The sequence below is a fragment of the Schistosoma mansoni genome, chromosome 7, assembly GCF_000237925.1.
Source record: "Schistosoma mansoni strain Puerto Rico chromosome 7, complete genome".
Classification (NCBI taxonomy): domain Eukaryota; kingdom Metazoa; phylum Platyhelminthes; class Trematoda; order Strigeidida; family Schistosomatidae; genus Schistosoma; species Schistosoma mansoni.
The window spans coordinates 5406519-5419936 of NC_031501.1; the positions used below are offsets into that span (position 1 = coordinate 5406519).

General features: G+C 37.4%; 2 protein-coding genes across 2 annotated transcripts in view; both read right to left on the reverse strand.

Annotated features, from left to right (window-relative positions):
• Nucleotides 1-667: 667 nt before the first annotated feature.
• On the reverse strand, nt 668-3281 carry Smp_152920 (hypothetical protein; the record flags this gene model as incomplete). Its single annotated transcript, XM_018798684.1, has 2 exons — nt 668-770; nt 3175-3281. 2 exons carry the CDS (start codon nt 3279-3281, stop codon nt 668-670), a joined length of 210 nt encoding a protein of 69 aa, XP_018653602.1.
• Nucleotides 3282-10106: 6825 nt separating this feature from the next.
• The window catches only part of Smp_152910 (hypothetical protein), a gene marked incomplete at both ends in the record, with an annotated part of 48458 nt that continues 45146 nt past the window's right edge, over nt 10107-13418 (reverse strand). The window contains 2 exons of the mRNA XM_018798685.1: nt 10107-10160; nt 10756-10872. Coding sequence (XP_018653603.1) covers nt 10107-10160; nt 10756-10872 — 171 coding nt within the window. The remainder of the gene's footprint in view (nt 10161-10755; nt 10873-13418) is intronic.

Below are 13418 nucleotides of genomic sequence, written 5' to 3' on the forward strand. Positions count from 1 at the left end.
GACATATCATAATGTAACTGCCTAATCTATAAGATCTTACGTAAAAATCCCATTAGTATCTACAATGACTCATCGTATCGTAACAATTAGCAATATGATAATCAAAACCTTTGAAGAACACATTTACGCTGGAGATAGAATAGTAAACATGATGTGAATAATGGCAAGTTGTACAGAGGGACCACGTTCGCGAGGCTGAATCATGCCATCCGATTGGATGCGTGGTTATTCCCGCGTTCCCCAGTGTTGGCCTCCTCTCCATGTTCATAGCTGAATATCTAGTTTACTAGTTATCTCATGTTCACCTTCGAGGTTCGTGTGGTTAGTATCAATAACACTACATACCGTTGACCTGACATTATAAAATCGATAGTGAGTTTCTGAAAACAAAATTTGGCTGCAATGCTGTCTAAACAAGCTTTCTGTACTTCCATCCAACCTTATGATTTAGGGAATCTATCTACTGCGCCCCGAGTCTAAATAACTACAATAACATTATATTCAGCTATTAAATTGCGAAAATGAGAAGTTCACCATGTGATTTCTCAACATTGAAGTACTAAATACTCGAACGAACTAATTTAATTTCGCTTTCGTTGCAGAAACAGCAAAGTAGCATTCTCACTATGCTGTCAAATTAGCAAACATCACGTCGAAATTGTAAGCATTACAGACTATGGCTTCTACAAGTCTGCACGTAGCCCAGCAGGCCAGCCGGGGGGCGGATGTTTTCACAGTTGCCGGGAAACGCAACAGCTATATGTTGTTGGCTCCGCAGATACATAAAAAAAAACAGAATAATGCGTGGCAACTTGTAAACATTTAGGTCTCTCTAACTGAAAAAAAAAGCGAAGAGAACAGACAGTAGTGGCGATATTTCTACTTATCGATCTTTCAGCCACCTTTTCTGTGTACCGGTTAAGACATTGGGTTCATAGTTTATGGTATATACGGGAAGCAAATTCTGCAATACATCCGTTACATTAGCTCGGCGACCAATAAATAAGGGTAGTAAGTATTTGTTGGAGTGCTGCAAATAAAACCAACATGGAAATATTTGACGAGTAACTGCTTGTTTTGAGTTGAGGAATCGGGCGTTGTTAATACTGGGTATTTATAGTAGTGTATGTTCGGTATCCTATGTTGGGTGAAAATTTCTACAACACATATAATCTGCTTGTTGACTTCAAGTGAAGTGTAACGCGTGTACTGCCTATGCGTTGTTGAACTTTGTTGCGTTGTCATTTTATTCAAGTCATTATCCACATACTAATATCTGCGTTTAAACCATGCTAGACAAAGCATGCAGTTATACGTGTGGTGTTCGCGCGAAATTGCAGGGTGTGATAGAGAGTATAAGTTTTGTGGCGCCTTTTTTTCAACACATTCCAGATGCGAAAGAATGGCTGGTATCTTTGAAAACATGACAAATTACAATGGAGTCAAATGATGGAAATGGGACCTGTTAAGGGTAGGTTTTATGCATACTTTTGATTCAATATCAGCTATCTTTAGCTTTACTGTGTCTACCGAAGCCATTTTTCGCCCATGGATTAAAGAACACACAGTTTCGGGATATTGCGTCAGCTATGACACCTGAATTTCTTTCAATCTATCGTATATCTGTGGCGAGATATAGTCCAGCTGTCGTGTTTCCTAAAGTGAATGCCAATCATATGACATACTAAGGGAATAATACACAGATTTATGATTTCTCTACTGTGAATCACTTTCCTTGCAATAAGAAGCCTAAGTGCGTCATTGATGACCATGTCATCAATAGCTGTTAACGCAGTTTACGAAGCGCCGGAGTATAGTATAAGTTTAGTTGTAGGGTTAGGAATTCAATATGATAGTGAAATGGCATTGAATCACAAAGTTCTGGAAAATCTTTTGCGTTAGGCTGAAAACTGAGGCGCTCTTTCTTATAGGACATTCTTCTGTTACTCACTTTATCCTTCAGGAGATAACGTTGACATTCTCACTATATGGTTCAATATTTTGTTCGTTGAATATGGTGTACAAGAATGTTCAAAGCAGAAACACAAAATGTGCTCTTCCACAGGTTTATTACGACCCAATAACTTATAAAACAGGAAAATAAAAAGTGTAGACATTGCGCATGTTCATTAGTGAAGATGTCGGCAATTAAAAAGTCGTAAATATAAACGAATACGAAATTCAGTCCTCGAGTCAAATAAGCCATAAATCCCTGAAGTGTTTAGGCTTCATTGTTTTGTCCGAATAGCACTCTTAAAGATTCAGACAGACTAAAACGTGTAATGTAAGCCTTTTTTTCCATATCTTCGGATGGAACTGACGATAGATTTTACGCTCTGACTAAGTCCAATTTAGGAAAATTTCTTAACGTGTAGGGTCATGAAGAACAATGCATATGAGAAATAAGATATTTATCTAGTATAGTGTTAATATATAGACGTCAATTGTTGCCACACCAGTGCCATTGACAGTCGTTCTTTGGAACCGGATTCCGACACAATGTTTGTGGCTTTGTATTTGGCAGTTGGTCATTAGTGCGATGCAGTACCTTATGTGATGATACGTGTAACAAGCTTACTAGTCAGCTCTTGTAAAGCTGTCACATTTAATTAAAATATCGTTGAATATACTATTTCTCGACTTTGGTAATTCAATACCACAGATTACTTAGTTAGAAATTAAACTGAAGTCATGTGTTCGCATCTATCGGTTTCTTGTTGTCGATGTTAAAAATATGTTGAAGAAAATTATGAAACTGGTCCACAAAATAAGCTATTTTACATGACAATGCATGCAGGACGATGTGGTAGATCAAAGTGTAATATAATTAATTGTTTGCTGAATAGAGAAATGTGATACTTGTCTGCCGCTTCTAAAGGTACTTCGCTGGCTGTAAAGGTTTCATTTGGAGAGGGTCCATGCGATTATGTTAACTTCTTCAGTGGTGTCAATTAGAAATGCGGTACCAGAGATGGTACCCGGACATGGAGAAGAATGTTAGTTTTATGGACAGAAATAGTCTCTGTTATTTATGTCTGGCCGACACGTTTCCTAAAGTTTCTTGATCCAATGACATAAAACCGCATGGTCTAGCAAAGTTCTATGCTTTGGAACTATACTTCTTGTGGTGCCGTTAATTTTGGTAATATGCTTCGGGATCTGTAAAATGTTTACCTAACGGAAGATGATCTTGCATCTCGAACATGAATATTTGATACTACCTCTTGTAAGTGCATGAACTTGCTAGTTAGGTTCAGAATCTTCTGTTGTAGAGCTTCCATTTCACCACTGTTTGTTGCAACTGAAGCTTGTATCGAACGTACTACATGATATTTAGAATATACATTCATCATCTAGTCAGCCATGTCAGTTGGGACTTCAAGAGTAATTGACCTGCTTGATGAACCGACAATTTGTAGGACAATAAGCGGTATTCTCCGTAAGCACATTTGTTTTACAACCTCCCCGTCTAGCTTGTAGATTCTGACCAACTGATTATTGCGCTGCTAAAATAGGGTTGATTTTATATTGCTAAGATCATAAGCTGTCGATAACTGCTGTAATCTTTTTATGTCGGCGACCGACGTAATTTGTATGAATGTGGCTTTGATTTTATCGTATGGTGAATCTTCTGAGACTTGGTCTAAAAGTCGGCAACCTTCGCCGAAATTTCTGTGAACATTATGCTGACAACATGTACATACGCGATAGCCTGTGAGTGTATTTTGCAGACAAGAAAAAAGCTTTTACTTCAGCATACAAAATTTTAAAATTATCTGCACCGTCTGAAGGTATTCTTAACTCAGATGTTGAACACATGGTTGTGACAGTAGGTTTGGATAGTCATAGGAAATGGTGGGAACCTAATACGTCGTTGTTGTTTTCATCAGTATATATACATAGAGGGAGAGAGAGACTTGTTATTTTGAGAAATGTGCGTGTCCATAGGTCCAAATAAATTATACCTACAATTGTGATAATGTAGGAAATGTATTTCCAAGGAATAGCAGACATAAATTCAAAATGTTAGTGAATAATTAACAGAGAATATGCTGTATAATATTAGTTAAATCGTGTGCAACAGGATTATTAGTAAACATTTAGAAAACGGCAGTTAACAGTGTCAGAACGGAATGTACATGTGGACGTGTGTATTTTAGAACGGTAATCAGTATTACGTGCGAATGATGCACAGAAATACCAAAATCGACTTCAACAAAGTTCTTTAGTCAACACAGTGTTTTTATAAATTGAATGGAATTGCGAAAAACCATAAATAGTAACAGTCACTATTTACATATGGAATTTATTTTAACCATATCCACAACGATACTTAGTAAAATGCCTAGGTATGTTCTAATTTAGCCGCCTGTGTTCCCTAGAGAGCTTGAGAGACTATTAATATACTTAGAATAGTGTATCTGGTTGCAGTGTGACGAACAGTGAAAGATTATCTCCATACTACCTGAATTGAAGCCTGTTTTAAGTAACTTTTGCCAAACTGCAAATTTAGGTCTAGTATTTGATTGGTTTTTTAGCTTTCTTGAATAATGTTTTACATACCTGAAGGTATTCTATTTCTCCATTTCAATATCAAGGGTGGATAAGCACGCGAAGTATTCATTATTCTCTACAAGGACCACAAAAACGATTGTGTAGAAAGCGAATTTACACGCCGAATTACTGTAATCACACTGATGACTCACGGATTTTCTCAGGTGATTAAACTATAAAAGCCTGCTTAGATTGAATGTTGTTGATGTATTTACTTTTTATCAGCTTCAGTCAACTGATTTCTGGGTATTTTCGGGAACGTTTTTATTCCAAGGCATGAACTTTAGCTAAATACCCTTCCTTTTTGTAAAGTCATTGTGATTGGCACAATATAGTCCTTCTTTCCATTCTGAAACTATTTTGTCGTTATAAAAAAGCGAAAAGTTCATTAGACTGAATTCTTTCTATCACATCTTCCTATTCGAACTCTACAAGGAAAAATAACGACACTGTGTAAAGACGTTGATGCAGTTAGAAAACAGAACTTTCGATACTATAATGGTTTTTCAAGTGAATTCATATCATATTTTTTATAGAAACCTGGCGAAACATAACTCATTTTTGGTGATTGCTTGTTTCTTTCTACTGGTGTTTGTGACTGGAATCGATCTATCTCTCTTGATGTTAGTGTCTCACGTGAGGATGGTTTCAGTGTTTCGAGTGAGGCACAAGCATTATAAGCAGGATTGTATGGTGGCTGTTAGTAAGATTCAGGATGTGTGTTCCCTACTATACGGAACTAATTAGCCTGATGTACTTGTATCGTCAAGTGAATATCGTCTCTGAAATGTAGATACATCCAGCTGACGAGTCATAATTAGGACGAAGGACACATCTTGAATTCGACCGCTAGCCACCATTCAACTCTAGTGAAACATAGTTAAAACTCTTATCATTTAAGAAAATTGATTACATCAGCATATGAGGAATACCAAAGCTGTTTCAAGCGGTGTTTCAGACTTACAGATACTCAACACGTAGCAATTTTTAACAAAATCAGTAACGCACCCTTTCTTAAGGCTAGCTTGTTTTAGAAAGTGACCATATGAGTGTGAGTTAGAACAGTTCTAACTCCAAGTACTTTGTCTTCAAATTAATATGAATTTGAAATTGTACAACGAATTACTACTAATTTGAGAGAGGCCAGGACATTTAGAAGACGCAATCAAGAAGTCGAATTTGAAGTAGACCGAAGTAGGTTATATTGTATTATCATGACATATCAAACTTACTTACTTACTTACGCTTGTTACTCCCAATGGAGCATAGGCCGCCGACCAGCTTTCTCCAACCCACTCTGTCCTGGGCTTTCTTTTCTAGTTCTATCCAGTTTTTGTTCATTCTTCTCATGTCTGTCTCTATTTCTCGGCGTAATGTGTTCTTTGGTCTTCCTCTTCTCCTTCGACCTTCAGGATTCCACGTGAGGGCTTGTCTTGTGACACAATCAGGTGATTTCCTCAAGGTGTGCCCAATCCACTTCCAGCGCTTCTTCCTGATTTCTTCCTCCGCTGGAATCTGGTTTGTTGTCTCCCACAGTAACTTGTTGCTGATAGTGTCTGGCCATCGGATCCGAAGTATTTTGCGTAGACAGCTGTTGATAAACACTTGTATCTTCTGGATAATGGCTTTCGTAGTTCTCCACGTCTCCGCCCCATACAGTAGAACTGTCTTCACATTTGTATTGAAAATTCTAACCTTGGTGTTGGTTGACAATTGTTTTGAGCTCCAGATGTTTTTCAGCTGTAGGTATGCTGCTCTTGCTTTGCCGATCCGCGCCCTCACATCTGCATCTGATCCACCGTGTTCATCAATGACGCTGCCCAGAAATGTAAAGATTTCCACATCCTCCAAAGCTTCTCCGTCAAGTGTAATTGGATTGGTGCATATTGTATTGTATCGGAGAGTCTTGCTTTTCCCTTTGTTTATATTGAGACCTACTGCTGCTGAGGCTGCTGCTACACTGGTCGTTTTCTCCTGCATTTGTTGTTGCGTTTGTGATAGAAGAGCCAGATCATCCGCGAAGTCTAAATCGTCAAGCTGCATCCTGCCTGTCCACTGTATCCCGTGCATTCCTCCAGATGTTGACATCTTCATGATCCAGTCGATCACCAGGAGAAAGAGAAAGGGTGAGAGTAGGCAACCTTGCCTAACACCGGTCTTTACCTCGAACGAGTCGGTGAGTTGTCCTCAGTGGACGATTTGGCAGTTTAGTCCATCATAGGAGTTCCGTATGATGTTGACTATCTTCTCAGGCACGCCGTAGTGTCAAAGAAGCTTCCATAGTGTCGTCCTGTCCACGCTATCAAATGCCTTCTCGTAGTCGATGAAGTTGATGTACAGTGATGAATTCCATTCGATTGATTGTTCCACAATGATACGTAGAGTTGCGATTTGATCTGTGCACGATCTATCCTTACGAAATCCAGCTTGTTGATCTCGAAGTTGAGCGTCCACGGAATCCTTCATCCTGTTTAACAATACTCTGTTGAAGACTTTTCCTGGTATTGAGAGGAGAGTGATGCCCCTGTAGTTGTCGCACTTGCTCAGATCGCCTTTCTTTGGTATCTTGATGAGAAGTCCTTCTTTCCAGTCTGTTGGTACATGTTCTTCGTCCCAAATCTTACTGAAGAGGATGTGGAGTATCTTGGCAGTTGCTGTTACATTTGCTTTCAGTGCCTCTGCCGGGATGTTGTCTGGTCCCGCTGCTTTGCCACTCTTGATTTGTCTAATGGCCATGCTGATCTCTTCAATTGTTGGTGGGCCAATATCGATTGGGAGGTCTGTGGGTGCTGCTTCGATGTTGGGTGGGTTCAGTGGAGCTGGTCGATTCAAGAGTTCCTTGAAGTGTTCTACCCATCTGTTTCGTCGTTCTTCAATATCGTTGATTACTTTGCCTTCCTTGTTTTTCACTGGTCTTTCTGGTTGACGGTAATTTCCAGCAAGTTTCTTTGTTGTATCATACAGTTGTCTCATGTTTCCCTCTCTTGCAGCCTTTTCCGCTGTCATCACTAAATCTTCCACATATTTACGTTTGTCGGTCCTGATGCTCCTCTTCACTTGCTTGTTTGCCTCTGTGTATTCGGCTTGTGCCTTGGCTTTTTCTGCTCTTGTTCGGCTGATATTGATTGCTGCCTTCTTGTTCCTCCTTGCTTCAATTTTATCCAGTGTACCAACAGTGATCCATTCCTTGTGATGGTGCTTCTTTTGGCCCAGAACCTCTTGACATGTTGAAACGATTGCCTCCTTGATACCTTTCCAGCTGCTCTCTATGGTGGTTCCCTCTCCATTGAGTAGGTCATGAAAGGCCTCGAACCTGTTGCTGAGGGCTATGTTAAATTCGTTGAGTTTATCAGCATCTCGAAGAAAGGCCGTGTTAAACTTTTGTGATGTTGTCCGCGCCATTGTCCAGTGCTTCTTGAGTTTTAGTTTCATCTTGGCGACCAGCAAATGGTGATCGGATGCTATATCAGCTCCTCTTCTGGTTCTCACATCCTCCATCGTCCTCCTGAACTTTTTGTTGATGCAGACATGGTCGATTTGATTTTGTGTAGTGTGATCCGGTGAAATCCAAGTGGCTTTGTGTATGTTTTTGTGTGGGAATATGGTGCCACCTATGACCAGTTTATTGAAGGCACATAGGTTTGCAAATCTCTCACCATTTTCGTTCCTTCCTCCCAGTCCATGTTGTCCCATGACGTCTTCGTATCCAGTGTTGTCCTTTCCAACCTTGGCATTGAAATCTCCCATTAGAATGGTCAGGTCCTTGGTTGGGCACTTCTCGAAGATTGACTGCAGCCTATCGTAGAATTGGTTTTTAGCGTCTTCATCGTAGTCGTTGGTCGGCGCATAGCATTGGATGATGTTCATTGTAATGCCCTCTCTCTTTGTTTTGAAGGAGGCTTTGATGATCCTCGGTCCATGAGATTCCCATCCTATAAGTGCATTTTGTGCTTTTCTAGACAGCATCAGTCCCACTCCTTGTGTATGTGGGGCATTTTCTTCTTCATGACCGGAGTATAACAGAAGTTCCCCTGAAGACAGTCGTTGTTGTCCAACCTGCGTCCAATGTGTTTCACTGATTCCAAGCACTTCCAGGTTGTATTTCCTCATTTCCGCAGAAATTTGGAAGACTCTGTCGGTCTCCCACATTGTCCGGACATTCCATGTACCTATAAAAATTGTCGCTCTGGTTGTAAGAAGGTGCATAGGCCTCATGACTTCCGAAGGAACTCGGCTTTCATCATGAGACGTCATTTTTCCTTCTACTCCCAGGGCAGAGTTTGAATGATTTTTTCTGGTTAGCGTTTTTTTAGCGAGTTGATTTTCTACGGGATGGGGTCGCTAACCCCATACCCAACCCTCCTCCTTTACCCGGGCTTGGGACCGGCAGTAGCCCCTGGAGGAGCTACAGGCGGAGTTATGACATATCAAAACCCAACATAAAACATTTAATTGCGCGATAGGTGAATTAATTACCCATCATTCTCAAATAGCGCTCCTCCGTCATTTTGACATTTGTGTAGGTCTGATTGAATCCACGTCTGCACCCAATCTATGTCTATCCTCTCAGTTGCAAACTCAAACAATCAGTAGATTTATCCACGTATCGATTAACATTCATAAAATACACTTAAACTCCACTTTTTACTCACTCATTTTCCGGTGAGCTTGCCAATTGCATTTTGTGGGTTCTATCAATTATTAGCGACAAATAGTTTCCTAACAACTGGTGCTCCGGCTTCCTAATACTCTCAAAACATCCCTAGAGATATTAAGAGAATTGACCTACTAAAATACCCAGTTAACGGAATAACAAATTTTGGAGTTATATATTAGAATTATCCTTTACACACTCTTGAATCAAAAATTGTACGTTGGGGCTTGCCTTATGGTTCATTCTAATGGTTTCCGCGTTATTTCAACTCACATTGGCTTTTGTAAAATTTACTCCCCAAGCGGCTTGCCATCTGTCGGAGTAGATTGCTATTGATATTACCTTAGATGGTTGTTAAAAAAATGCACACATTATTAGCATGAACCACACATCTAAATTCATAAATATCGATACACGTTTATCTCTTAGTGTTTAACTAATAAATTTTTGGTTAAACACCATTACCGTGTAGTTTAAATATTTTGAGGCTCAATACTGTCGACCCTTTGTCCTTGTTCCTGTTGTTACTGCTCATTGGTCAGGAACGTCACAACATGCATTTTCATTATTCAATTACTGAAACTGTACAATCACTAGAAAACCTTTTTACCTTAAAATAAGGGACTCAACCAACTGAAAAATTACAAACAAGCCTTTAGTAACATTGATTTAAACAGCGAAAGAACTTTCAGCCGCTTCTCGACGAAGTTATTTAAAACATTTAAATCATATCCATATCATTCAATAGCAACGCAGTCAGTGAATTCGGACCTTCAGAAGGTCCAATTACGGAACTCACAGCAACTCTCCTTCCTAAATTTTCGTCAAATATTCAAACAATTAGTTGGAACCATACAGCATTGTAACCTTACAAACATCTGTTGAAGATTGATTAGATTCATTTACGTGTTGCCACATTGAAGTCCTCTATACAAATCGATGTGTTGATCAACTTAAAAATCAAAATTGATGTTAGTACCACGACATCTAAGTAAGAGGATTTGGGAAATGCTAGAGCCTATGTATTTTCAACAATAATAGTTTTACTCCATGCTAATCATGCACCAAACGTATTGAACTGTTTACAAACGTTTCATGATTTCGGTGGATTTTTAGTTACTTTAACAAACAGCTTATTTTTAAATGACAGGATAGAATAAAATGTATTTCCAAATATATTAAGAATTTGTTATTATCACGCACCTGTGAAGTCGTTTAGTACCATGATGGATGTTATCATCCAGTTTTATTTTACTGTAACCCATATAATTAGACATCCTTTTGATAACACCTTTCTATTAAATAAAAAGATAATTGATTATTTCATTGGATGTCAAAGTATACACAAGTTGATACTATTTCTGTTCCTTATTAGGTGTTTAAAAGATTCTCAACCTATCGAAGCGTTTTTACAGCACTCAATAATCAACCTTAACTTAAAAACACAATAGTTACACAAGTGTAATAATTAATTATTCGAACGAAATAGAAATCAAAATATTTTGATAAATACAAAACATAGAGATAGTGTATAATCAAACAATAACATCCAGTGATGAATTCATTCTATCATCGTCTCCTGGATCAGCAGAAACTGATAGTTGAAGTTTATTATCCATTTTTCTTAGTAACTCAAAGTATGACCACACGAAAGCAGGAGTAATCTGAGTGAGAATAAACAAAAAGATTACCAAATATTCCGATTAATGCATTCATGGTTCATTAAATGCTTCAATAATAATAAATGAAGGCAAACATTATCAGTGCATAAAGTGCATCTTGTAATGTAGCTTCCACTTTTTCTAGTTTAGTCAAGTGTTGTTAGTGGGTCCTTCTGTTTATGCTAGTTTACTTAGATAGATAAAACTGTTTTAACTTCTTCCCCTCACAGTTCACATACGTGACTCTGATTAAAAAGTATACATAAATGCTAGAGCTTTTAGAAATGAAATTACGACCTGCTCCACTGTATTATTGTGTTCTATGTATATGAAATAACTTTTCTTCGACAAGGAGGTATTTAACGATTTTCCCTGTTCAGTTGTCAATAAACTCGGTTAACTTAATTGAAAAAATTTGTTAGTGTTTCAAACTTCGGGCGGCATGAGTTTAGAGTCTGGTGGATATCGTTTTTGATAAACTAAGTTATCTTTGAACATCGACTTTATCAAATGAGACGTAATAGGCTACCACACAAAAGCTTTCGCGCTGACTGCTTTTTTTTGTTGTTGATACTTGTTGAAAAAAAATGGTCGAATTGCAGTTTAGTAAATCAAATAATAATTATTACCTTTAAATTTCGTTCCAGACCTATACTCTCACGTAATAAGTCATGTACTATGAGAAGTCGTGATTTCACTCTTGTTGATTTGCGTAAGTCTTCATGTGTTTCTTCCAATTCTTTGTCTTCTTCTTCTTCTTCTTCATCTGTAACTTCAGTCAATACTTCCCCAAGTCTTTTTTCAATTCAGAAAAATAACATAAAAACAATAAAAAATCATAGACATATTATCGTTAATTTATTGAAATAGCTAATCTCTATAACTGATTTGAACAGAGAAACAAGAAGCTATGATAAACTACGGAAGCTATTTTTGGGGACATTATTTCATTTAATTCAAAGCTTGTAAAACACTAATTTATTCTACAGACCAGAAGCTATTGTTTGATGTATGATTCACTGCCATAGCCTTATCTGTTCCAGAGCTATTATAATTTAAGCGTAATCTTTCTGTACTCTATTGTGCTACCCTAATCCCCAGTTTTGGACATAATCGTGTTTTCCTTATTGTTTGTGCGTTGTGGTCTTGTTAGTCATTTATTTATTCATGTATCTTTTTAAACTAATCTGAAATCAGGAACCAGATAGGAGTGTGAATAGGAATTGGGGGTAAATTGAGTAGCGTTTTAGTTAACTAGTCTTCTCTCTCTTGCGTGCCTATCAGCTAGTCAGGTGATAGAATAGTTTTCGTCTCTCTACCCTAAGCAGTTAGTCTCACTTCGAACTCATGCATACTAGCCTCAAGGTGAGACCAGTCAGCTTATCGTGCCAAGGTCTTAATCTAGATTGAGACAAGTTATCTTCTGTATATTAGTGGGTAGATAGATCAAGGACGTAACAATGACAAATACCTAATTTTGATTCATGAATTACTTAATGTTCATCTAAATTGCATATCCGTTCGAATGATAGAAATAATATATAGTGATTATCAAGGTGTGTGATGAAAATCCACTTAATTGAAGATAGAGCACTTTTCATGACAAACTGATATAAACTAAAGGAAGAACAAGGGACTAACAACATGCTTTTCATAGGTGTATCACAGTAGTTTATAGTGTACAATTTCACTACAATAGGATATTAGATTAAGCAACATTATTCCCTTCACGGACTTAGTAGATGAATATTCCTAAAAGTAAGTGATTTCATTGTAACATTAAGGAACTATTTAGAAAAAGCTTATGCACTTTTTATGTTACACATCTGAGGGTGAAGAAAAATATAGTATTCAACAAGATAAGTGTTTATGAATCTCAACCTTGCGAGTCAATGGAATAAATTCCAGTAGTAAGTTTACAAAGTGGTTCACATTGAAAATTATATCATTTATGTATCTGATAGTGTGTAATTCAAATTAAAAAAAACTTTCAAGGTGATCAAATGATAAGAAAGTTAACCTTTTTAATATTACTTTCTTAAATGTGTCAGTTATGTAATCAGTAGCCTACCAGTATAACTTCGTTTTATTAAGAAATAGATTGATCATAGTTACCTTAAAAATTTAAAATATATTTCCTGATATTCACTCGGAAAATAACATTTAATTTTGATTATTCTATCAAGGCATTAATTATAACATTAACATGCCTATCTGAAATATGGTATTTTACATGTTGATCTACAATTGATAACAAAGATTTAATGACGATCTTGCTGATTGAACGAATTGAACTAGCATTTCAATAGTGGTTCACATAAGCATAATGTGTAAGTGAAGTGATTAAATAATGCATCTTATATTTTAAAATATCAAGAATTTCAAATGTAAGAGTTCGAACAACATATGCATAAGCAGATAATACCGTTCGCTTATTTGTGTTACTCTATATTGATTAATGCACCTCCTATTTAACACCTTTAGCTGATCTACTATACAGAATTGAAATCTTATTAAAAAGCCGCTAATGTTATCTAGAGTTTGATGGC